The 25400-nt window shown below is 33.0% G+C and overlaps 1 protein-coding gene across 1 annotated transcript in view; it reads right to left on the reverse strand.

Annotated features, from left to right (window-relative positions):
• The window catches only part of LOC148596856 (uncharacterized), a 44360-nt gene that overhangs the window by 8197 nt on the left and 10763 nt on the right, over window positions 1–25400 (reverse strand). Inside the window, exons 2-7 of the mRNA XM_088563585.1 lie at window positions 16244–16284; window positions 14879–14924; window positions 9804–9905; window positions 8120–8280; window positions 4235–4354; window positions 387–479 (exon numbers count right to left, since the gene is read on the reverse strand). Coding sequence (XP_088419711.1) covers window positions 387–479; window positions 4235–4354; window positions 8120–8280; window positions 9804–9905; window positions 14879–14924; window positions 16244–16284 — 563 coding nt within the window. The remainder of the gene's footprint in view (window positions 1–386; window positions 480–4234; window positions 4355–8119; window positions 8281–9803; window positions 9906–14878; window positions 14925–16243; window positions 16285–25400) is intronic.

Consider the following 25400-nt stretch of genomic DNA (forward strand, 5'->3'; position numbering starts at 1 on the left):
GAAAAATAATATGCCCATATAAATTAATATAATATGATAAATTAAATTGTTAAGAGTCAAATAGGGTTTTGAACTTTTAAGGAGGTAGACCTAAGGTAAGGGAAATAAGTCTTTAAATTAGTGGTATGCTTGTATCGTATTCAACTTTACAAAAGACTTTCAAGCTTTACTTTGAAACAGAATGAAATTGGTCCAAGTAACTTTGAAGCTTATATAAGATTGATGTAAAGTGGTGAATACAAACTTTCCAATGATTTGTAACGGTTATGTCCCTTACCCTAGGTCTACGTCCTCAAATAGGCCTGATAAATTCACAATTGAAAATAAACAACACAATGTTCCTACCCCGAAAGTTTGTCTTGGTACATGTATTTAAGGTCACTTACGTCATTGGTGTCTGAGTAGATAGATGATTGGACGAGTTGATTGTAAGCTGTTCTGACGTCATCTTTATATTGTACAGCTTGTTTCTCTGACATCTGGAATGAAATTAGTCCAAGTTACTTTGAAGCTTACATAAGCTTACTTGATGGTTACATGAGATTTATGTAAAGTGGTGAATACAAACGTCCCAATGATTTGTAAAAGTTGTGTCCCTTACCATAGGTCTGACGTCATCTTTGTATTGAACCGCTTGTTTCTCTGACATCTGGAATAATTTATTATTTCGATCTAACTTTTCACTTCATATTTACATACCAAATTTGTTTATTCGTATAAATAAGAAACTTTATTAACTAACGTTCAAATATTAAACTAAATATGATCAAAACTGTCAAAATAATACTAAATACAGTGGGTCAGTACGGGATTTAGTCGTCCAAAACTACTTATACCCGTGCATCAGTCATATATGACTAGCCTCGGACCATTACTATAATATTAACATGACGCTCATGTGGCTTCATGTTTAACTAAAATGAAAATCAAATCCACACCTCATTTATAAAAACACACTACACATTTTATTTCTATTCTGTTTCTATATATTATAATATTATTTTTATGTGGCTTATATTCTCAAAAGAGAAACCAATGTTAAACGATGCAAAAATAAATGAATGAAATAAAAGAGGTAAAACAATTATAGATAGACCTAGGGTAAGGGACACAACTCTTGCAAACAGCGTTTGTTCTACATGTAATACATATAGGTCCAACGTATAATTATGTTAGAGGGATAGTATCGAATTTAAGCAGAACCTAATCTTTGTTGTTTGGCTAAATAATCGTAGACACCAAGGGCACCCTTGTGTATCCAACTCACCTCCCGTTTCGGATTGGAAAGTGTTTTTTATTTTATTTTATTTTTTTTTTATTCTGAAGAGACAATTGTCCTCCGATTCACATTTAGAATAACTTTGAAGTTAGCTTCTTGTTTTCATTGTATCTTCGTTGAATGTTGCGTGATTCTTTTATTTAACGTTGTTTTTGCTGATTAACCCGTATTTTAAGGTTTTCTACTTTTTAACCATTTAAATCATATTAAATGTTACTTTTACTATATTTATGACCAGGTGAAAAGTTTATTCTCTGTTAAGTATTGGGAAAAAAGATAGTGCCATTGTAATTATGCCGTATCTGGATTCCTCTTAGTATGACGGGGATAATGCGTTTTTCTAATAACAAGAGAATCCTATTAGACAATTAGTCAATGCATTAGAGAGTGTGAATAATTATCGGAACAAATTCCCATTCCTGAAAAGGAAACAGTTTCCAGACTGAGGTCTGTTTATAGAATGATATTATTCCCATATGAGATTACACATCTTAAATTTATAATGAGAATACGAGTTGTATTTTCTCATATTTCAATGTATTAGAAACATAGATACAATGATGATGATGTGAAAAAGAAAGTGTCACTTTTTTCTCTAGTTTCAATAAAGTAGAACTCGAGGTACGTTAATGATTATATCAGGTGAGGACCCGCTAGTCATTGGTCTAAGTGCCTTGTTGAGGAAGTAAAGCCATACAGATAACGCCCACTTGGACTATGGTTTTACACCATATTCATTCTGTCGTTAACACACATGCTTAAATACATTTCTAAATAGAAAATTTGAGATTTTTCGTTAAATGGAAGTGTAATGTGAAGGATTACAGTGTAAGTTCATGTTTGCCACAACTCCTCAAGTACAGATCGATGACTGCTGACTGATCGCTGACGGATCGATCGCAGTTTTGTTATGTCAATTGACGGATGATATGTTTAATATAAAAGAAATGTGAAATAAAAATATAAATTGATGTTTTAATCTATTGCATTATGTAAATATGTGTAAAATTGACAAAGAAAACAACGAAAACCGTAAAATACAGTGACCACTCAATGGTCCCGTGATGCGATCACCGGTTTAATGGATCGATTTGACGGATCGATGACTGATCGGAAACTGATCGATGACCGTTCGCTATTTTTGTTGTAAGGATCGGTTCAGGTACTGTAGAAAAGAAACTTTTTTTATAGAAGACCATTGACTTTTTTGAAATTTTGCTTCTGTAAAGGGAGTATATACTGTTATCTGTAAAACACTTAGAATCCTTATCATAGAAATCTCTAACTTCATGTCGAAATGTTTCACTTAGGCTAGCTTTATTGTAGAACTAGTATTTGGAAAGATTCCTTTTAATACTACATTCGTATTATAAATTTTATTAGACAAATACACAATGTGTATTAAAAAAAACTTTGATTTATACGTGCAGCAGCCGCATTTAACTTGTTCAAAATAAAATAACCTAATATAAATTAACCGAAATAAATCAATAACGAAATTAAGTTAAAAGAAAGTGGATTAACAAGTGCCTGTTTCCATCTTTAGTTTCGCTCCTAAGATGTATTTCACAATCGTTCCATATAAAGACTGGATAGTTATATAATCACTACAGATACCAATCCTACTTTGTAATTATTGTAGAAAGAGTTGAATGAAGCCTACATCCTGTCTCCGGAAGACGAATAATGCTGCCTTTACATTGTAATTAATCATTTTCCTTGTCGGAACATAAGCCATAAATAGAAATTTATCAAACCGGCCATTAATCAACTGGGTTTATCAAGCGTTTTCAGAACATGAAATATGGTATGTCAATCTAAACATCCGGTTGATTTTGAAGTAGAAAATCGAACGTTCATTCAAAATATAAAATTACGTTGCTTTCCCTGAGGAAGTTTTGAGTGAATGGATATGAAGTAAGTTAATTGGGCAGAAAACAATCGGCCGGAAAAAACATTTATTTAGTACTGCTGGGTTGCACAGACAATCCATCAAAAAGACATCACTCTGACGCCTTTAAGAGGACAGTAACGTGGTAAAATTGTCTCGTGCTTCATAGTTAATGCCAGAGGTCTTCCAAATAAAGTAATCAGAATTAGAAAAGGATTGCCACATAAATCCTCGAGGAAACCTTTAACTTCGTCTCTAGGAACAGAAAGAATAATTGTAAATCATATCAAGTCAATTTCATGTGTTACCATAGATCAAATGTAACTGAAATTGTAATCATGACACCTTGCTGACCTACATACAAATTCATGAAACTGGTTTAAACCAAACACTCTTGAATTATAGCCTTGGTTCGGTTTAGATAGGTTTTTTGGTTTACCAAGGTTCAAATTACATTGTAAATTAAAGGAGGTAGACCTGGGGTAAGGGAAATAACACTTCAAATCAGTTATATGTTTGTATCATATGCAATTTCATCAAGTCTTTCAAGCTTCCCTTTGAAACAGAATGATACCAGTCCAGGTTACTTTGATGCTTGCATGATGTTGGTATAAAATGGTGAATACAAACGTTTCAATTATTTGTAAGAGAACTTGTATGGTTTTGACAGTTCTTTGTATTAATCGGTATAAGTTTAGACAGGGTTCATTGTATAAAATATAGTACGTATAAATGATAAGAATAAATTTAAAGAACAAGAGAATGCATCATAGTTTTTCGACAATGGAATTTCATACTTTTAAATTCGTCAGCATTTAAACTGTAATTTTCAATTAAATATAATAAACAATTGAAAAATCGTATCCCCCGCATTCATAATCCCAATTCACCCATACAATATCCCTGTTCCCCGCACCCCTATTCTCCTTTCCCAAATAACCTACAATGGGATGTTTTCCCCGTACAAGTACTGAATAATTTAACTTGATCTAAATATCGAACGGAAGGGGAAAATTAATGTTGTAATGCCCCACTCTAAGACTTGGTCTGGATTCAACACTTACTATTGAGGCATTTACAAGGTCTTTCAATGCTTTGTTAAGTTCTTCAAAGTTTCCAGTCTGGTACAAGTATTTGGCTACTTCTATGGGAGTATATCTAAAGGCATCACTGTAGTCTGTGTTCTGAATAAAAATTGTACACTTCAAGAAAGTGTAAGTACGAACAGCATAGTGTTGACAAACATAATGAAAAGGATAAAGGATCAATATCGAGGGAAAATGAAGCTATATTTAAAATAAAAAAATACTAATTCATAAATTCTAAATTATATAAGCAAAACCCTCAACACTTGAAGCATGGACCAGGTGCACCGGTAGGGTAAGCGCCTTCTGCATTTCTAGAAACACGCGACGAGTTCCTCATCAGATTTCAACAGGTGCGCTAAAGCAAATGATTGATTGATTATTGGAGTTTAACGCTCGATTAGCAATATTTCAGCTATATTCAGTCGATGAACATCAAAGGATGATAAAATGAACATGAAATGATGATGATGAAATGAAAAAAGGGACACAAGGATAATTGCACTCCGCCACAAGAGGCTAAATCGCACGACACTACCCACCTCTCCGTATTTACAGTGGCAATCAAAATTTTTCGACCTTTCATCTTCATCGCCTGGATATAGCTGAAAAATTGATGCTCGGGCATTTAACCCAACAATCAATTAATCATTTCATGCTCATTTTGTTATTATTTGTTTTTGTGCATTTAACTACAACAGCATTGGCTATGTCGAAAGAACGTTAACTTAATATACTTGTATTGGCATTAATTTGCATTCCGGACCATCTAAATATTTATCATGATATATATTGTGACCCTGGTAACTTAATGAATAGGAGATGGAAAAGCAACTGGTTTAATTAAAAGTAAATAAGAATTAGGTACGGAATATTTACAAATATATGTTTGTTAATAAAAATGTAAATAAATACCGTAGAAACGACTGCTCATTGCCTTATCTTCGTTGCAAAGTATGAGGAAATGTCGGCGATTTAATGTGTCAAATAAATATGTCACCATTAAGTGCAAAAACTAACAGGAAGTGAAGGTAAATTAAGTCGGTTTCCAAATGTTGGTTATTTAGTAATTACTTTTTCATATCTTAACACTACCACTGCTTTTCCTGTTAATTTCTCATTAATTTCCAGCGGCTCATTGATTTGACCTCCAAAACCCAAAATTACAGATTTAATTTCTAGGTAACTTTCACTTGCCTATATACATCGTGTGACTTCCGACGGTAAATCCATTTATTCGTTTGAAAATAATCTTTTTTTGTAGTGCTGATTCCAATAAAACATTTGGCCTTAGCGGGAAACCGCTGTGTTAAGTTGAGACATGACAAAGAATGGTTGTTTAACGATGGGAAACAATTTTATTTTCAGTTTGTGTTAACGCCGTTAATGTGGTTATTTTAAGCACATTGAAGATCTTTAATAAAAGGAATGACGTATACACTGATGTTTAAATCAAACACACCCACGTTCATTTGGAACCTATTTCCGCCATTATTGTCTAATGTATAAATCAAAATGGTGTTCGATTTTCTCTAAGTCATGCTCAGATAGCGTTTGTAATTGTTAACAAATAAATCTGTATTTCCATGCAGTATTTGCTGTAGAGAATTAGTTTCATCATAATTTACAATGCATACAACGGCCAAATGTTTTGTCATGTTTTCCTGTTATATTATCAGTTAAGGGTTTTGAAGGTTGCAATTCAATATTTCTTTACACTAATCATTTGTATAGTTTTGTGTCATAAGTAATTAATTTAGAAAAAAATGTTGAATAAGAAATATAAAAAAAAGTTTCCAGTTCCGTATATTGAAAATATTAAGTTAATACTAATATTTCCTTTATGTTCTTTGTTGCGCATGTCAAATGTAATGTGTGTCTATTTCAACCGTCAAGTCGTTATATTTGGATTTTTGTTTATTGTTCGAATCAAGGTTTGTTTTACTTTTTCATTTAGGCTGTACAAATTACTTGTATAAAGGTTTAAAGGTATTTTTTTTATTTTGTTATTTATTATAATAGGAGAAGCAATATACTTGTATAGGGGAAAACTGCAGAAACCGAGCCTTTTTTGGACTTAACTTACGATTAGATAGGTTCAAGGGTCAAAACACATTTAAATGAAATGTCTTTAGAATGGGTTTACTGTAGACAGTTGTACGCATTAAAGCATTTGTAGATAGATGTCATTGTTGAACAAATAAAATGAGCGAAATCTTTAAGTTGTTGAATCGAACAAACCAAACAAATGTAAATATCGAAGTCATATTTACATATACAAGTGAAAGTCAACTAAGTACTACAACTTTGTGGATATATGTTTGAAATGTAAACATTTTTTTTTCTACCTATATAAGATAGACATGTAAAAGTGTTATGACGAATCTGTTGAAATAGAGTTGAACGTGTAACGCATTTATACATTTATATAACGCTAGAACTGTAACAAATAGGCTTCTGGAACAGGGTTATGTTGCTACAAGATTGAAGTCATCACTACAGAAGCTTTATGGTCGTCATCATGAACTCGTGGATCGTTATAGTGTATCCATCAGCACCATGAAAACTGATTTATTCAACGGGTCATAGTTTTCCTTTCCTCGTTTGTCTATCCCGGACTTGACTTTTTATGAGCAACTCGGCGGGTGTTTCTAGAAAAGCAGAGGATGCTTACCCTACCGGTGCACCTGGTCCATGCTCCCAGTTTTAAGTGGAGTCCGAGTTGCTCATTTACTTTTGTTACTTTGTATGTATGATTTTAGTTACTTTATGTTCTTTGTTGTGTATGTCTGTTTTCCATGTCTGGTCTTTGTCCCTGGATTACATTCTTTTGATTACCACTATAACCTTGGTTCCCTTGATTCCTCCTTTTCAATTAACAAATTTCATTTGACTTTTAAAACTGTTCTTAACTAATCTCTAGGACTGTCTAATTAACAACATTACTGCTCTGCACTGTAGACAACTAATATGTTTTTTCCAATTAGAAAAAAAAACAATAAATCCTGCAAAAGGTTTAAATTCGAGACTTATTCTAGCAAGTTGAAGCATTCAAAGAACAGGAAATGATATTTATGGTATCAAGTACATGAAGAAGCTCTCGGCTGACGACAAAATCCAAACTGACGGAAATAATACGGGAAGAAATTCAATTTGGCAGTAATTGCATTGTATAATTTAATCATCCTTTCCTGGGCAAGTCTTCCAGTCGAACTGGAGGAAATCCCAAAATGAACATATAAGAAATGACATTTATTTGTAAACGTAAAACCCATCAAAAAATTCTAGATGACGGAAATTAAAGAAACTGAAACCGTGCAAGATGAAAAAGTCAACGAGATGAGATAAAGTATGAACAAATAGCATAAAGCAAAACGGGGTTTAGATGTGTTTAAAGGTAAGTTTTAGAAAAAGTAATCAATGGAACCTAGAACAGAGCGATAGTCAAAAGAATATATACTGAAGACAAAGACAACACAAGGACAATAGTTACACACAAGACAACGAAGAGCTTGAAATAAACAAATAATGCTTGCAAAGAAATAATCGAAAATGAGCAACCCGGATACTACTATAATCTAAGAGTATGAACCAGGTGCACCGGTAGGATAAAATAACTTTTTTGATTTAAAACAAATATTTGATACTTTGCAAGAAAACATATTTTTTTTAATTTTGGGTATGTAATGTGCATTGTGACTTTCAGTAAGTATGTGTCTATACTTTCCATGCTTTACAATTAAACAAATTACAACGAGATAACCTTGGGTAGGGTTATGGTCGGAAAGATACATTTCATGAATGGCGTTTATTTCCTTTTTTCACTCAGCAATATACGTAATCTTTGCATAGGTAAAAACTTACTTTAAGAGGTACTTTGTTGAGTGTATCGGGTTTCTCTACAAATGTTTTATCTACATTTTCTGAAGGTATCTGTATTTTTGTTTTTGTAACCGGTGTTTCGTCATCTTGTTTCGTTTCCTGTTTAATGTCGCTTACAAGATCTCCTGTGTCTGGATTTATAACTACAAATAAAAAAAACAGTTACATTTCATTGAGATGCAAGATAAAAAGATCATACCTGCAAATGTGCTTCTGAAAATTTAAGATTAATGCAATATGAAAAAGGAGAAGTCACATGAAGTTGAACGCGTTGTTGTGCTTATTATACCCCATTCGTACACGGAGATATCAAACAGCACCCAAAATCACTAACAACGTATACCCCATCTACATTTATGTAAAGCTGAACATCAAATTTGAGGCCCCGTGCAGGTCCGAATGTCAAAAATATAGGCAAGCAGCAGCGTAAAGCTTGTCGTAAAAGGCGACTAAATAGTGCTCAGAAACCTAGCCGGGGGCTAGGCGCTCTGTCCACAGAGCAATTGGGATGTGTGCCCCAGGTGGTGGAATGGGGTACCGCTGACGTGTTACATGCTGGGTTTGTCAAGCCATAATACGGCAAACCTGACGCAAACCATAGTAGTGCATCATGTTGGGAAAGATGCCACGTTCCTCGCACGTTAAAGAACCCTGCTGTGGTATTCGAAAGGAGTAGGAACCTTTGCGCTCTGCTACAGGAGGTTAAATTACCCGACCTTACCCTCCCTTTCTAGTGACAATCAAAATTTGTCGACCTCATTATCCTTGTGACCCATCCCTCTTTTCATTTCATCATTATCATCATTTAATGTTCATTTTATCATCAATTTCATGTTCATGGCCTGAATATAGCTGAAATATTGCTGCTCGGGCGCTTAACTCTAATAATCAATCAATCAAATTTGAGATTGATCCATTTCTGGGGACGAAATTCGAATGGACAATCAATGTAAATTCGTTGAGTGGTGGTAAAATAGATGTGTCATTTTACGTTTGGAACTATTGATGTTTGATTTTGTATAATTTTATTTTGTTTTGTGTGGTTTTTTTTAATATTATATCAACACATAGTATTTCGCATTTTATGTGACAAAATAACTGTTCTGTTGACTTTTGTCATAATCTGCCGAAGGATTTCTGTGTAATTTTACCAGAGAAACTTGTAATAGACAACAGTTTTCTCTAAGCTATACTGTAAACAGTAAAACTTAAATGGACATGTCATGAATTATTGAATTGGCTGAGTCAGTATGATAATTTCAATGGTTTCTTTCAGAAAGAAGGAACAGACAGAATGATCTATGATACCAGCGATAATATAAGTAGCGTAGCAGTATTTATCAAAATTACACAGGAGGTATTTCATGCGTGTCAAAAATCCATCCAATATACTTTTGTTTCTTATGCAGGAACAATGTTAACAATCATAAGTTTTTGAGATAAAGATTTTAAAGATTGTGTACAGAATTGGTATGTTGCTAGAATAATCGTTCTTTGATTCGATTTGATTTTGTTGATTTTAGTAAGCTAACAATGTAAGTTTTTCTCAGAAATACAAAACTGCCATTAGGTAAAATCAGAGCATCTGTAGACGGATAAATTTGTTTGGTGTTTTTTTTATGAATCACCTCTTCTGTACTTATGTAAATATAATACGTTATCATACCTTTTTCCTCAGTTTTGGTTTCACTGTTTTCTTTTCCGTTAAAATTTGAGTAATGAAATGATTTTTGTTTCTGTAAGCCAATACTGTGGGTGAGTCTTTGTGCTGAAAAACGTCAAAAAAATAGTGTTCAGTTATGAAATGTTAAAATTTATTTAACCACGACTTGAGCAACTGCGTACATACATAAACTTTTTAACATCACTAGCACATTCAATCCATAAACACTTAAAATGGCGTTAACCGTTTTTCTATCACAAAAATTAAAATATTTTTACAAAATGTATTCAATAATCAAATACACATCAAATTGAATTCGCATCTACAGTATTTTAAATATTGTTTAATTTGAATATCTGCTACGGATATGTCTTTTGTAATTTAAAATAATTAAAATGTACTGTTTTATAATTACCAGGACGCTTTAATTTTAAGTAGCACTTCAGATAAAAACCACGCAAAATCTATAAAATATGATACACCTAAAAAATTCTTATTTTGGTTATTAAGTTGCTGTATAGGTCTATATGGTGAAATGTATATTTATTCATTCCAATCTGCTCTTAGGAGATAATTCACATGAAAAATCCGATAGGTTCTATTGAATTTTAGTGTCCGTTATGGAGTTATCTCCCTTATTATGAATTCGACAATACATTCTGTTATAATTCCTATCTCCTAAAAGCACGTGCCATATGATAGGCCACATGTTAATTTAAGGTAACTATAACATTTTAAAACATATATCAAAAATAAAAATATGCAGGCTGTCCAACCATGAATCGCATTTTGCATGATTCTTAGATGGAGTGCTACTTAACAAAAATCAAAGCTGCGGTAAGAAAAGTTCAAAGCGCAAAAACAGTGACTTGAAAAAAGTTGTTGCGAAAACAAATATAGTTAAACTTTGTACTAACGATCACTTTGCAAAAATGAAATTTTACGAAATCGAATATCCGCGAATGTATGTGAACTTTTATAATGTGCTAAGATTCCACCCGAGTATAAAATGTAAGGGCAGTGTGGTCTCGTGAATCATTCAGAAACAATCAAGCCTATCATGTTAAGCAATCATAATAAACTCTCGAAACCTTTAATCTACTGGAAGACGTAGTCGGCAAAATGGCTAACTTTTATAGCGCTATTAATCATATTGAGCATTAACAAAAGGAATGAAATCCGCTCAAATCTTCGCTTCTTTATTTGCAAATGTTGCCATAAATTTTGCCTACGAGGTCTGTTTGTGTATTCAAAGCGCAGAAGTAATTTCCAATTTAAGGAAATTAACTATAAATCAAAATTTTGTTTGCAAAACAAAAGAAAATTCCCCCGAGAGAATCAATTTAAGGACGCGCATTTGTAAACTTTTGGTACTTAATGACTAAGTTTTCCTCTCTCCTGGAAATTTATTATTGTAAGTTTTTTATCTCTCGTCAGAAATATTCAAGGATTGCCGTTAAAGATTACATAACCTCTTGCGTAGGAGGAATATAGAATCTAGGAGCTGATCGTGGATACTGTATATAGGAAAACTTATCATGCTATTCAATGGTAATAAATGGTGGATAGGGATCTTGAATAGGGAGAATTGGGGTAATAAATGGTGGATAGGGATCTTGAATTGGGAGAATTGGGGTAGCAGTTTAAAAAGGTTTTATAGACAATTTTACACAATTTAGTAAAAAACAAACAATAGTTTGAATGTTAAGGAATTCAAAAATATAAAAAATATGAAAAATAAGGAATATTAAAATATTATATAGAAAAATAGAATGATGATTCTGTAGAGCATGTGGGTTGGTATATTGTGTAAATACGAATTGTTACCAATTAAGAGGTGTACTGCTTGATAAATAAATCAAGTTTTTGTCACTTTCAGATTGAATGAATGCTGTAAATTTACCAATTTAGTTTCACTATGGGTTCGTACATGTATTTGCCATAATAGGTACCCGTAAATATGCATATACAAAGTTAAACGAATGATTACTTTTCAACTAGCGCAAATTGAAGTATTCGCAACAATGTTTGAGAGCCACCAACTGCGAATATCACTTTCTGCGAAAATAAGAATACTGTTCACCAGGAAATTTTCGCGGCAGTCTTATTTTCTCTACTTTCGCGCCGATATTCCAAACGCAAAATTAAATTACAGTACAATTGGATGGACGATCGCGAATTTAAAACTGCGCGTAAGCAGATTTAAAGCTGAAACTGCAAAATTTGCTAGGTTTACATTGTATGCAAATTAGTTTGAATAAACAGAGCAACATTAAAACTTTTGTCGGAAAGTGCATATTGGCCAACGATTGCTGCATAATAGAATATTTATTTCATTTCAGTTCTAGTAATAAGAAATACTTTATTTTCAGGCAACAACTAATTGGAAATTTTATCAGGAAACAAATGAATATAAAAATCTCGTAGCGAATTATTGCGGTATAAACATCACAATTTACTAAAATTATATTTAAGTGTCAGTCTTTGTAAGAATGATGCGGTTAGTGGAACAAAGTACGAAAAAACACAAATTTCAAAATTTAATTTGACTTTTTGCACCCCAAAATCAAGAATTTCCATATTATTTTGGTTAATTGAAATGAACATTTTAAGAACAGATAAGTCTGTCGAAAACCTCATTTTTCTATCATTCTATTGATAACAAATATTTCCGAACAAAGGCAGTAAATCAGAGATCAAAGAATTTATGTTTACATGGAGAAAGCATGCTTGAGTGAAATTATATTGTCAGATAGGTTGGGTTTTTGACATGCATTTTTCTGGCTTTTTTCCTTATTTTGCCTGATTCTTCCAAAATAGAACTTACACTTAAGCACAAACAGGTGCTCTTATTCTTAAATTGCAAACAAGAATTGGCCGCTTGATTTTAACTGTAGACATAAATGTGTTTAACAAATATTTGTTTTGAATTAGAAAAATAAAGCCGTTGTCCTTGAATCTGTGTGACTAGTATCTTTAAAATAAGACAAGATTTGGACAGTTTGGTCATATGGCTTGGAAATCCAATAGTAGTAAACAATTAGCTTTGTCTCCTGCTGTCAACGGCAGATTCTTTTTTACGACTTCACAGTGGTAGTTCGAATCTCAATTGTCTGAAAAGCCAATAATTCAATTCATTGCACTGGAAATATTGTCGTCAGAATAAAATGAATGTTAAACTGTGTTCGACCAAACTCCAGTTTATTTGGTCCACGCAGTGTTTCTCAGACGTCGACACTAATATTAAAGTTAATACCATCAGAGTTGTATTTGTGACATTCGCTGAATATTTAAAACTTCTTCAGCCTTGCTATATGTCTTCCGATACGATACATTCAAAATATAGTTTATATGACAAGATCGCCCCGCATGGTCTATGTGGCAGAACGGTTGTAATTGGGACTGGAAGACCATGGTTTTGATCCACGACAACGTTAACCTGATTAGGGAAAAATGACCTCTTGTAGGATATTGGTTTATATTCAAAATCTAGCTTAACATGTAGGTTTAGTACAATGGGAAATAATAATAGGATAACAAAAATATAATCACGAGTGTCGAAGAATGGTTCCACAGTGTGAATTATCGACATTTATTACTCTGGGAATATTCGATAAAACACTGCTATCTGTATAATAAAAGAATATCAATTATTCCTACCTTATAATTCAAGGAATGTTGAACTACCAATGTATTTACGTTTTAATGAAACTAATACATCAGTGCTATTGTTTTGAATATGTTACGATTTCTAACAAATTTACACTAACATCGGATTTAAAAATAACTATCTGTTCATACGCAGATGTAAATTATGTCCCCTGTCAGACTAATTTATCAATATTTGAGCTATATACGTCATTGTCTATAACATTTCCATGATTTAAATTAAGGAGGTAGACCTACTGTAAGGGACACAACTCTTAAAAATCATTCAAACGTTTGTATTTTAGTAAACGTTCAGCATTTTACATCAATCCAATTTAAGCATCTAATTAACTTGGATTCATTTTATTCTGCTTCAAACAAAACCTTGAGAGGCTTCAGTGAAATTGAATATAATACAAACATATCACTGATTTCATAAGTTATGTCCCTTACCCCAGGTCTACCTCCTTAAGACACATCGCAGAATTCTGCTTTGTTGCTTCTTACTGTTATACATCCTAGCAGGAACCCTAAATATAATATTTATATCGATATGGAACAAGACTATATAAAAATCGTTTATAATCGACATTTTATTAGGTGGTAATCCTCTGCTAAGGGACAAAACTCTTAAAATCAGTGATATGTTTGTATTATACTCGATTCCGTCAAAGCCTGTCAAGCTTCCATATGTAAGATTACTTATACAGAGTTATCAAGGGAACCAAGATTCCAGCGGAAATCAAGGGAACGCAAAGGGACAAAGTCGAGACAGGAAAACAGGCTCACCCAACAAAGAACATGAAATAACCAAAAAATACGTACAAAGAAACAACCTGGACGCCACTAAAAACTTGAACTAGGTGCTGCGGTAGGGTAACAGTCATCTACTTTTCTAGAAACTCCCGCCGAGTTAATATTAAAACGTCAAGTCCGGGTTAGATAAAACAGGAAAGCAAAACTATGGCATGTTGCACTGATGGATTCTCATGGTGCAGATGGATACATAGATAACCGTAATCTAATGATTTGTTAAAGAGTTATGTCCCTTAAAACTTACATGAATCGCCATTTCCAGTTTTTATTCTTGTGAGAGCTGTAAATCATATTGCCTAACTATACTCTATTATAGTTTACATTTAACTTGTCTTGGTAATCGTTTATCATTTGACTTTTTCAATTGAGACATAAAATAAAATTTTCTAAGAACAACATAAACGCAATTTTGTTTCTTTATTCAGGAGCACTTTTGATCAACATTATACTGGGTTTGACCCTTTTTATACTCCTGATGTGTACCAATCACTGAACACTCTAGGCGTCTGTTTATAATTGCCATCGCATTTATTCACATCAGGCAAATTAAAAGCAATGTTACTATCTCGAAAGTGTTTAATCACCAACTGAAGCCGTTTAATTAAGGTTACTACCTGCTATATTAGCTAACCGTTCCAGCTCTTTTTCTTGTTGTTGTATCTGAAGTGGAGAGAAAAACAATATAAGTAAAATTAGGTCTTGGCACATTAAACAAACACCCACGTCATCTTTTGTAAATGAGTAAAATTGCGTAACGCTAAAATACTAACTAATATGTAAAACAAATGTGCATGAATATATTTCCGCCTGAGTGTCTTTATTGAGTAATTAAATATTTACATAATTTCTTTTATGGTTTATTTTTTACACAGAATTAATAAAATAATTGATTCTGAAGAAATTGGAATAAGTAAAAGTGTTACTTTCGAATGAGTGTCTCTAGGGATCTTACGAAAATTGTTTTGTTTTGTTTTGTTTTTTGAGGTTTTTTTGTTTGTTGGGGTTTAACGCTCGAGCAGCAATATTTCAGCTATATTCAGGCGATGAACATGAAGTGGATGAAAAAATAAACATGACATGATGATGAATGAAAAATGGGATGGGACACAATGATAATGGAGTCGATAAATTTTGATTGCCACTAGAAATAGGGGGAGGTGGGTAGGGTCGGGCAAGTTAGCTTCCTTGGGCGGAACCCAATGGTTCCTACTCCTTTCAAATACCACAGTAAGGTTTTTTAACGTGCGAGGAACTTGGCATCTTTCCCAACAAGGTGCACCACTATGGTTTGCGGTCAGGTTTTCCGTATTATAGCCTGACAATCCCAGCATGTAACACGCAAGGGGTACCCCATTCCACCACCTGGGGCACACAACCCAGTTGCTCTGTGGGCAGAGCGCTCTAGCCCCCGACTAGAGCTCTGAGCACTATTTAGTCGCCTTTTATGACAAGCTTAGCGCTGCTGCAGGCCTATATTTTTGACACCCGGACCTGCACGGGTCTTACGAAAATTGACATTATTACATAAACTTCTTTTGGTCTATCTTTAGAGGATTATTTATAAAAAGATTCTTAAATGTTCACGTGATATTCGAGGTCATAAATATATCTAATCATGTAATCTCTTATATACCGTCCGTGCAAGACCCGATATGGTAGACCAGGACGTTAAAAAATCCCTTAGTTAGTTAATCTCTTATATTCACTTTATACAAAACTCATAGGAACGTTTGTATTCACCCTTTTACATCAATCAAATGGAAGCGTCAAAGTAATTATGACTGATTTCATTCTGTTTTAATGGAAGGCTTGAAAGGCTTTGGTGAAATTGAATATGATGCAAACATATCATTGATTTCAAAAGTTATGTCGCTCAGCCGGGGTCTACCTTCTTGAATTGTGAATCTCAGTAATGGAACAGGCAAAATTAGGAACATCACTGTTGTATTATTTAACATGTTTTGATTTTATAAACTTACCGATGGAGATAAGAGAGAAGACGATGATTGCTGAACTACTCCTGAAAATAGAAAAAAAAATGATATATAATCATAAAAAATTGAACAAATGTAGAGCCTCATAAACTAATTTATGCTGTTTATGAACTAGCGTCCATGTGTACTCAATTCTATTGACGCACTAGCGTCTATGTGTACTCAATTCTATTGACGCACTAGCGTCTATGTGTAACTTTATGCTAATAACGCAGTAGCGTTCTTGACTACATTGCAATATTCCTACAATTGTCTTTCATATATTGTTTATTTACTTTTCGCTATTTGTCTATTTTTTAATTTTTGCCAATTTTTATATTTTTTTAAATATTCTTTAGTTTTTGTAATTGTTTGTCAGTTAATATTTGTTTTCGCTATTTGTCTGCTAGCGTCCAGATAAACCTTGTGATATCCATGCAGTAGCGCTCAGGTTTATTATATGTGTGGAGTATCATCCAGGTTTACCGATGACTATTCCTGTACTAACTTGAAGGTAAACTGTATGCTATTTAAAATTTGTGCACCAGCATCCAAAATTGCATACATATATGTTTTCCGTACAATTTTATTCTGGACTTTACTTATCCGCGACAATCTTCGAGAAAGAAATTAAATAGCAGACCGTCTTATATCTTCCCATCCTTTATTCAAATAAGCATTGGTTTGTTAGAGTGTTGTCTAGACTCACCAATCCTGTGAAATAACACTCTATTTAGAGAATCTCGATCTTCTAATCTTATACGACACACAATCACCATATCTATTATAACAGAATGGAACAAATAATTCTAGTGCATCGCTTTTGGGAACGGAGAAATGATCTTCTGAGATATATCACAATAACTGAATAAAACGGTAATATGTATTGTTTTTCAAATCAAGGCCTGTGAATTGTATATAGGTTCTGAAATCCATGTGTCCGTCATTATAATAATATCAACATTGTTTTACTCAAATAATTATAGTGCATCCCTTGTGGGAAAGAGTAATCAAGGGAACCAAGAGTCTAGCGGAAATAAAAAGATCGTAATCATGAGACAAAGATCAGTCTTAGAAAACAGGCATATACACAACAGAGAACATAAATAAAAAAATAATACATGCTATGTAACAAAAGTAAATGATCAACTCGGACTCCATTAAAACTGGGAGCATGGACCAGTTGCACGTTAGGATAGCGTTCTTTGCTTTTCTAGAAACATCCACAGAGTTGCTCATAAAAAGTAAATTCCATAAATTCATAAAAAGTAAGACTGCGTGACCATCCTGAAAGTTTTAACATCATTCTTTCATTAATAAATACTGTAATCTGATTTGTTAAAATAATTTGGTTATTTCCCAATAGATAAAAAAATATATTGATACTTCGCGCAATAAACAATATTTTTATCTTATTTTTGCCAATTTTCTTATGTTATTTTTCTATAGACAACATTTTTATTTTTGCCAATTGTTATACTTTTTTTAAATACTCTTTATTTTTTGTAATTGTTTGTCAGTTAATATTTATTAATAGTGTTATGCTTACTATATATCCCGGTTTTTCATTGATTTGTCTGTACTTACTTATCCTGATTTATTCAAAAGGCGTCTTTCGTTCCCATTGTTTTAAATTTCAATTGCACTGGGCAGGGTGTAATATTTTCAATTTAAGGAGCAGTCATTATGAAACTCATACAGTAGGTGATTCATACATGTCAAAAACCCACTGAATTCACTTTTTTTTTCTTATTCAGAATAAGTAAACGACCACAAAACTAGTTTTGGCTTTTCGTTTGACAGATTGCACTGTATTTTACATGCTGTAATATTATATGTTTGTATTGGAGATTTTGATGCATTTGTACTTTTGTTGTTTAATATTTAATTTGCGAGAGTAAGTTGTTTTATTGGTATTATGTAGCAGTCTTTGTAAAAATCATGCAAAAAAACTGAAAAATGTGATACCCCCCAAAAGGTTACATATTTTTATTTTTGAAATTATTTATGAATAATGTTAAGTGTCTATATTGTGGAATGAGAAATTATTCATTCATATCTGCCTGCTCTTAGGAGATAAACAACATTGAAAATCAGATAGACTCTATTATATTTGAGTGTTATTTACAGAGTTATCTCCCTTAATTTTAAAATATACAGTGCATTCTAAATAATTTTTATCTCCTATGAACATGGGTTATATGAAAAACCACATGTTATTTTCTCTTTACTATGACATTTTAAACAAAATATCAAAAATAAAAATATGTAGGCTTTCCAACCATGAATCACATTTTGCATGATTCTTATGTGGAGTGCCACTTATACACCATTGTCATAATAACAACATAACCAGATGAAAATGTGTCAGCCAAAGCTTTTCTTTTTCATTACAATCGGTTCGAAGGCTGCGAGAATTATATTTGCTATCAAAGTGAAATACAGACTAGAAAATATTCAACAGTGTTCTTCAATTAACATCGAGAACGGTCTTGTAGATATAAAGCGAAATACAAAATCATATACATTTAGTATCATTACACAGCAGCTTAAGTAAATGTCAATTATTTGTCTTATCCGAACTTTGAACAAAAGTTCAATGAAACTTGCCTGAACCAGATCTTAGGCAAATTTTCCATGAAACTTGCCTGAACCAAACCTTAAGCAAAACTTAAATGAAACTTGTCTTAACCAGTCCTTAGACAAACGGTCAATGAAACTTGTCTTCACCGGCCCTTAGACAAACATTCAATAATACTTGCCTTTACCAAACTTTAGACAAATTTCAATGAAACTTGCCGTCACCGAACCTTAGACAAACCGGACATATGTGTAAATCAGACACCTTTAGAATCCATTCGTGTACGTTCCAAAGAGTTTGAACCTGTCCACCGAACACCTGCCTTGACAGAATAAAAACTTTAGTTCAAAATGGTTTCGGTCTTGACAGCTTACATTGCAATTTCAAACCAGGGACAAAAACCAGACATGGAAAACAGACAAGCAAAGAAAGAATATAAAATAACTAAAATAATACATAAAAAGTTACAAAAGTAAATGAGCAACTCGAAATCCACTAAAAAACAGAAAGTATGGACTAGGTGCACCGTTAGGGTAAGCGTCCTTTGAAACACCCACCGAGTTGCATATAAGAAGTCAAGTCAGTAAACACAACTCTACTCGTCAAGAACCGTCAAAGAAGTCTTAGATCAAGAAATGCAAATCATTCTTGATGGAAGCTAGGTTGCGTTGCAATCTTGGCCTAACGGCCACGAACATCATTTATTTTTGTTGCGTTGTCGCCCAAAAAACGAGGAACCGTTATTCATTAAGGTTGCGATGTCGACTAATGGGCGATGAAGCAAAATTTATTATTAATGTTACGATACCGGCAAAAAGACGATGACATTTAATTTAATAATGTTAGGATATCGGCATAAAAGGCGATGAAGCGTAATTTATTAATTACGATGTCATCCAATAGGTGAAGAAATGTTATTGATCAATGTTGCGCTGTCGACTACAAGGTGATGCAACGGTATTTATTATCAACTGTAACACGCCTACGTACAAGTGAATTGTTCATCAAATAGAAAGCAAAATCATTTATAGCGAGACGCCTTTATACAAACACTTTGAACTATCAAGCAAAGAGACGTCAGAAAAAGGATTCAATGTCCAAAAAAGTTACAAAAATAAAATTCATCAGCAAAAAGTTCAAGAACTCTGTACTCCCAAGAACGAAAGCTAAGATTAATGTAAATGCGGTCAAAAAAAGGTTAAATAATTTATTTCAGTATTCGTCAATTCCAGAATTTCTTACCAACAATTTGCCCACGCAATTGACTCTTGATACACCATGACAAGGAATAAATGAAATACATCTGCCCTCGCGATTACTGCCTAACAGCTAACTAGTAATCTGGCTGCTGAAATATCGATTCTCTGTTTCGTTTGATGGTGACAAATTCTACTGGGACTTGTATTAGAAAAAAAACTATCTGATAAGCCTGCGACGACTCGAAATGATAAATCACTGATTATGGGATTTTTATCATGTTTTCCACTGAGTATTGATGAAATGTGATCGTTTCATACAAGTAGTAAATGCTTATCTTTTTACTGTATGTCGATGAACTTCAGGACAGCATAAAACGATATACAATGAGAAAACTGTCTAAACTGAACCATTAATAATGTGAAAACCTGTATTAACCATACACTTTTTTAAAGTCTCTTCTAGATTATATCAATTTAAGTAGCAGTCTTCATAAATATCAAACACGAGGTGATTCATGCATGTCAAAAACCCACCGATTTCCTTTGTATTTCTTGTTCAGAAACTGTTATATATCACATAACCAGACTTAGTTTTTCATTTAAGGGTTGTGCTTTTGAGATTAAATTTATAAAGATTGTACGTGAAATTATCACTTTGCAAGAGTTGTTGTTCTTGATTTGGTTGATTTTAGTGGGATATGATTTTCTAAAAAGTGCAAATCTGAATGCAGGAAAGATTGTTGTTATGTGAAAGTATAGAATATGTAGACCGAAAAAGCATTGTTTGTTTGGTGGGTTTTTCTTCACAATGAATCACCTTACCAAAGGCACTGCCAGTATTTCAAATGGACTGGTACTTTAGTATAGTTAGAACTTTGGTAAACCAACATCTGTTTAAATCGAAACCGAGTCCATAAGAGGTTCGGGTAAAACTGGTTTCACAGTACCGTATCAAATTGCAGTGTGTACCAAACTATCAATTTATAAACTATTAAATTTGATTACTGAAAGTGGCAATCATTATTGGCGGATTTAAAAAGGAAAATAACAATATGATATTGCAGATTTTATTACCGAATTTGATGTGTGCACGGTTTTGGTTTTTTTTTTTACATATAGGTATAAACTAGTGTGTAAGATTATGAAACTGTCGATTCGATTATGAAATGTGATGTTACCAATCGAGTGAGTTCAGTTCGGAAGTACACTTTATGACTCCTTTCTAGCACCTCATTAATCTCATCACAAAGCGAACATCTCCAAGTGTGAAAGAAAAGATAAAAATCGCAAATCTCATTAACGGACCAATCAATCAATTAGCCAATTTTTGTGTCTAATGTTACAAATTTGATTAAAGATTACCGCATGTGCCTACGACACTATAAAGTACATATACATTGCTTCTTACAAAACACCACTCAGACAAAATTGATTGTTCAACATACCAAGCCTTAATTTCATGCACGTAGGTACAGTTTTCAGAATATTCCTTGTCCACTTTATTTTCCTTTTAAAATCAAATCAAATATCGGTCTACATAAAAATTTGTACCACATTTAGCCTTAAGGAATTTCGTACGTTTTATTATTCTTGGATGTGGGCATGCTTAGCGGAGTGATACGTCGAAAGCATTTATACACAAACATTATCAAAATTTTTTGTTTGTTTTTGTTTTTGTTTTTGTTTTTGTTTTTCATTTTTTTTGTTTTTGTTTGTTTTTGTTTGTTTGCTTGTTTGTTTTGTTTTGTTTTGTTTTTTTTTTGTTTGATTGTTTATTTTTTTGTTGTTGTTTTGGGGGGTGGGAGTTCGGGGGTAGTTTGCCAAAAAAAGTGAAAATTAGTTCTCATGAAAAACAATCTCATACATTGTTACGTTAATTCGTTTTAAAAAAAATCGAAATTAGCAAATGCATTTTTTTTATTTAATTTGACGGAATTTTAAGAAAAATAAATCATTTATCACAATTCAAAAATCGACTACAAACTATGTGATTCATCTAATCAAGGTATCTCAAGAACAAATTGGAAGAATGGTATGATAAACCGACGAACAAACTCAAACAGAAATTACCATATCGACCAAAATGAAATCATAGGCTACTTTACCGACTACTAAAATGAAACCACGGTTTACTTTATCGACGACCAAAATGAAACCATTGGTTAAGCTACATACAAATTCTGATAAAGTCTCAGAAATTACCTTTTTAAGTTTTTTGTATGTTTATCTAAATCGACTGAACCGTTAGGATAAACATCATCAACATAAACAAATATTAAAAACCTCAAAAATTTACACACGTCATGACCTAATCCTCTATTTTGTTTCCGATAGTGATCCGTTTTATTTGGAAACACGATGCAAACCTGTTTGATAATCCTTAGACAGATCTAGAAAATAAATCACTGTCTGTGTCTTGTAATTGACATTTGTTTCCGTTTTTTCCGGTGGGAATCGAGGTTTATTACAGTCTTTGAATAGAGCTGAGGATGGTCATTTATACTATGCAGTTATGTCACGAACAGCATAAAAACAATTACGATCTCCATTTCACAAGCGATGGGTCGTAATGAATCCTTCGTCCGTTTGTTAAACTCTTGGTATAGGGCTGAGAATAATCATTTATGATATACATTTATATCATAAAAAGCATAAAAATAGTTGAACTCCCCTTATACATGTAGTTTACAAAACTCCCCCATACATGTAGTTTATCAATCCCCCACTTGACAAGTAATGGGTCAAAATGAATTGTTTGTCCGTTATTTCTTGAATAAGACCTGTAATGGTCATTCATATTGTTACACAAAAACGACACGAGGACAGTTAAGCTTTCCTTGCAATTTTCAAAACCCCACTTGACAAATAATGGATTAAAGTGAATCCCTTGTCTGTCTGTCTGCCTGTCATTCTCGTTTGTTTTTTTTTAATTCCTGGTTTATAATTCAAGATTCATCAAACCTAAATTGTAAGTTCTTTAACGACGTAGATCAGACTATAAGACAAGAATCTATTGATAATCAAATTATTTTGATAAAATAAACGCTGTCCAAACCCCGAATAAGGGGAAACACTCTTAATCCACTGATTACTCTTTATGCCATTTTATATCAGTTTAAGGATATAGACCTGGGGCAAGGGACATATGTTTGTTTTCTATTCAACTTCACCAAAGCCTATCAAACTTTTATTTGAAACAGAATAAAATCAATCCAAGTTACTTTGATGCTATCATGAGATTGATGTAAAATCCTGAATATACAAACGTTCGAATGATTTGTAAGAGTTATGTCCCTTACCCTAGGTCTACCTCCTTAAATGCATTTTGGACCTGTGTAAAATACTAGGCAAATTGGGGCAAATTTTACAGTCAAAAAGTGGTTTGGTGTAGGCAGGTATCACTGTATTGTATTTACTGGTTATTAGGAATAATAGCACTTTTTAAAAAAAATCATTTACCGTTCAAAAGGTTGTAAAACCTGTTTAAACCGACCCTCTTTCGGATTTTGAAATAAGTTTGGTTTAGACAGGTGCGCGGTTAACCAAGGTTCAAAATAAACTGATAATATGGGACTTTTAACGTGTCTGGTTTAAACAGGATTTCGGAATGTTCAGAGTTCAGTTTATAGTATTTTATCTTATATTTTTTTCATTTTACATTTACTCTCCAATGGGTAATGGTACAGGTTTTAATTCCGAAACGTTGTAAAATAAAGGGTATCTATAAGCATGGTGACCACCAATTTTTCTCACTTAGTTTTATAACCATTCCTTATCTATAAACACTTACGGAATACTAAGAAGCATCGTAAACATCCAGGGCCAGACGAAATTTTATGCATCATATAAAACAGACTCCATTAAAAAGATTTATATAATATTAGTTCATTATACCTCGGCATACTTTGACATTTTCAAATGACTTCGCTTTCTATGATCATTATGCGAATTCTTTGTTTGGAGCTTCTGGTTGTCTACTTTCATCATGAAATAAACTCTACTTGAAGAAGACGCCCTCGCATTTTAGTAGATAAGTTCGCTTCTAAATTAGAACCATCAATTCAACGAATGCTACATCCACCCACTGAAATCTACATAATGATGAAACGTGCCTATTATAACAACGGGATGTATTAATATGGCATCGTATATTGATAACACGCGGAATGTTTGATTGAATTTCTATGAAAAAAATCGAATGGCGAAAAGAAAGATTTCAAAAACTATTCTATGATGAAAAGAAAGCTTTCAAAGACTATTGTATGATTGTTTGCCGGCTTCTTTTCCAGTGATGGATTTTTTCTTTGTGAGAAAACAGGAATCCATTCAATCCCGCACTATCTAGCCATTTCGTTAGATGATTATGATTGATTAGTAATTGTGTTTTAATGCAGAATTGGTTGACACAATGTACATTGTCAAACATTATTGATTATCAAACAATGTTTTGGACTGTCATGTTCAAACGACGACGAAACCGCTTAAATGTAAGAAGCGAAATCAAGAAAAGGCAAGCAGGTAGGAAATACGCAAAATAAGAGAATTCTACGATATGGCTCGTCAAGCAAGACACAAGAAGAACATTCAAAATGTATAAAAGTCAAAAGTCTATCATATCCTTGCGTGAAGGCTGTGGTTTTATCCAGAGTATTGCTTTGACTTAGGAAAATGTAAGTTACGAAAAATATATTCCTGGGATCTCATTCACAAATAGAGATTAGTATGCACCCAGGCATGTTCCTATATTTGTGCCTATTCATTTCAATGTAGCCCTATTAAAAAAAGATTATGCTCACACCTTTGATTCAACCACACTAATGGTCATATCCGGAACTCGAATTGCCAAAAAAAAATGGAAAAATGTAACAGCGAAGCAACAAAAACAGCATACAAAACAAAACAAAACATTGAAGACTATATTAAGATTTTTAAGAGCAAATAAAACAACATGGACTGAGTGCACAAAACCCTGTATTTTTAAACTGATTTCAGAAGTTTAACGTCTTTGCTACAGAGTTAGAAATAGTAGCCCGAGACTGGCTATTTTTAAGCAGGGCTGGCTAATTTGAGCAAAAATCTATATAGCCATATAGTAAATATATTGAAAAATTGTATTCAGGACTGGCTAGAATTTGAGTGAGTTTCCTACCCTGTTTTGCTACCAAAATTAATTGCTGTAAAGCATGTTGAGTCACCATACTTTTAACATGATAAAGATTGTATCCTAAACTGCGACATTTCATAGAACCTATACTGTACACACAATACTACAATTTGTAGTTCAGGCTTGTAATACGATTGTCGGATAATTCGTCAATTTCCCAAGGAGAAAATGTGACATTTAACAACGTGAAATTTTACGGCGCTAGTGGCAGTTCAAATG

Source organism: Perna viridis, chromosome 15 (genome assembly GCF_037379345.1).
Source record: "Perna viridis isolate PV_CMFRI_1.1 ecotype Kerala chromosome 15, ASM3737934v1, whole genome shotgun sequence".
NCBI classification, from domain to species: domain Eukaryota; kingdom Metazoa; phylum Mollusca; class Bivalvia; order Mytilida; family Mytilidae; genus Perna; species Perna viridis.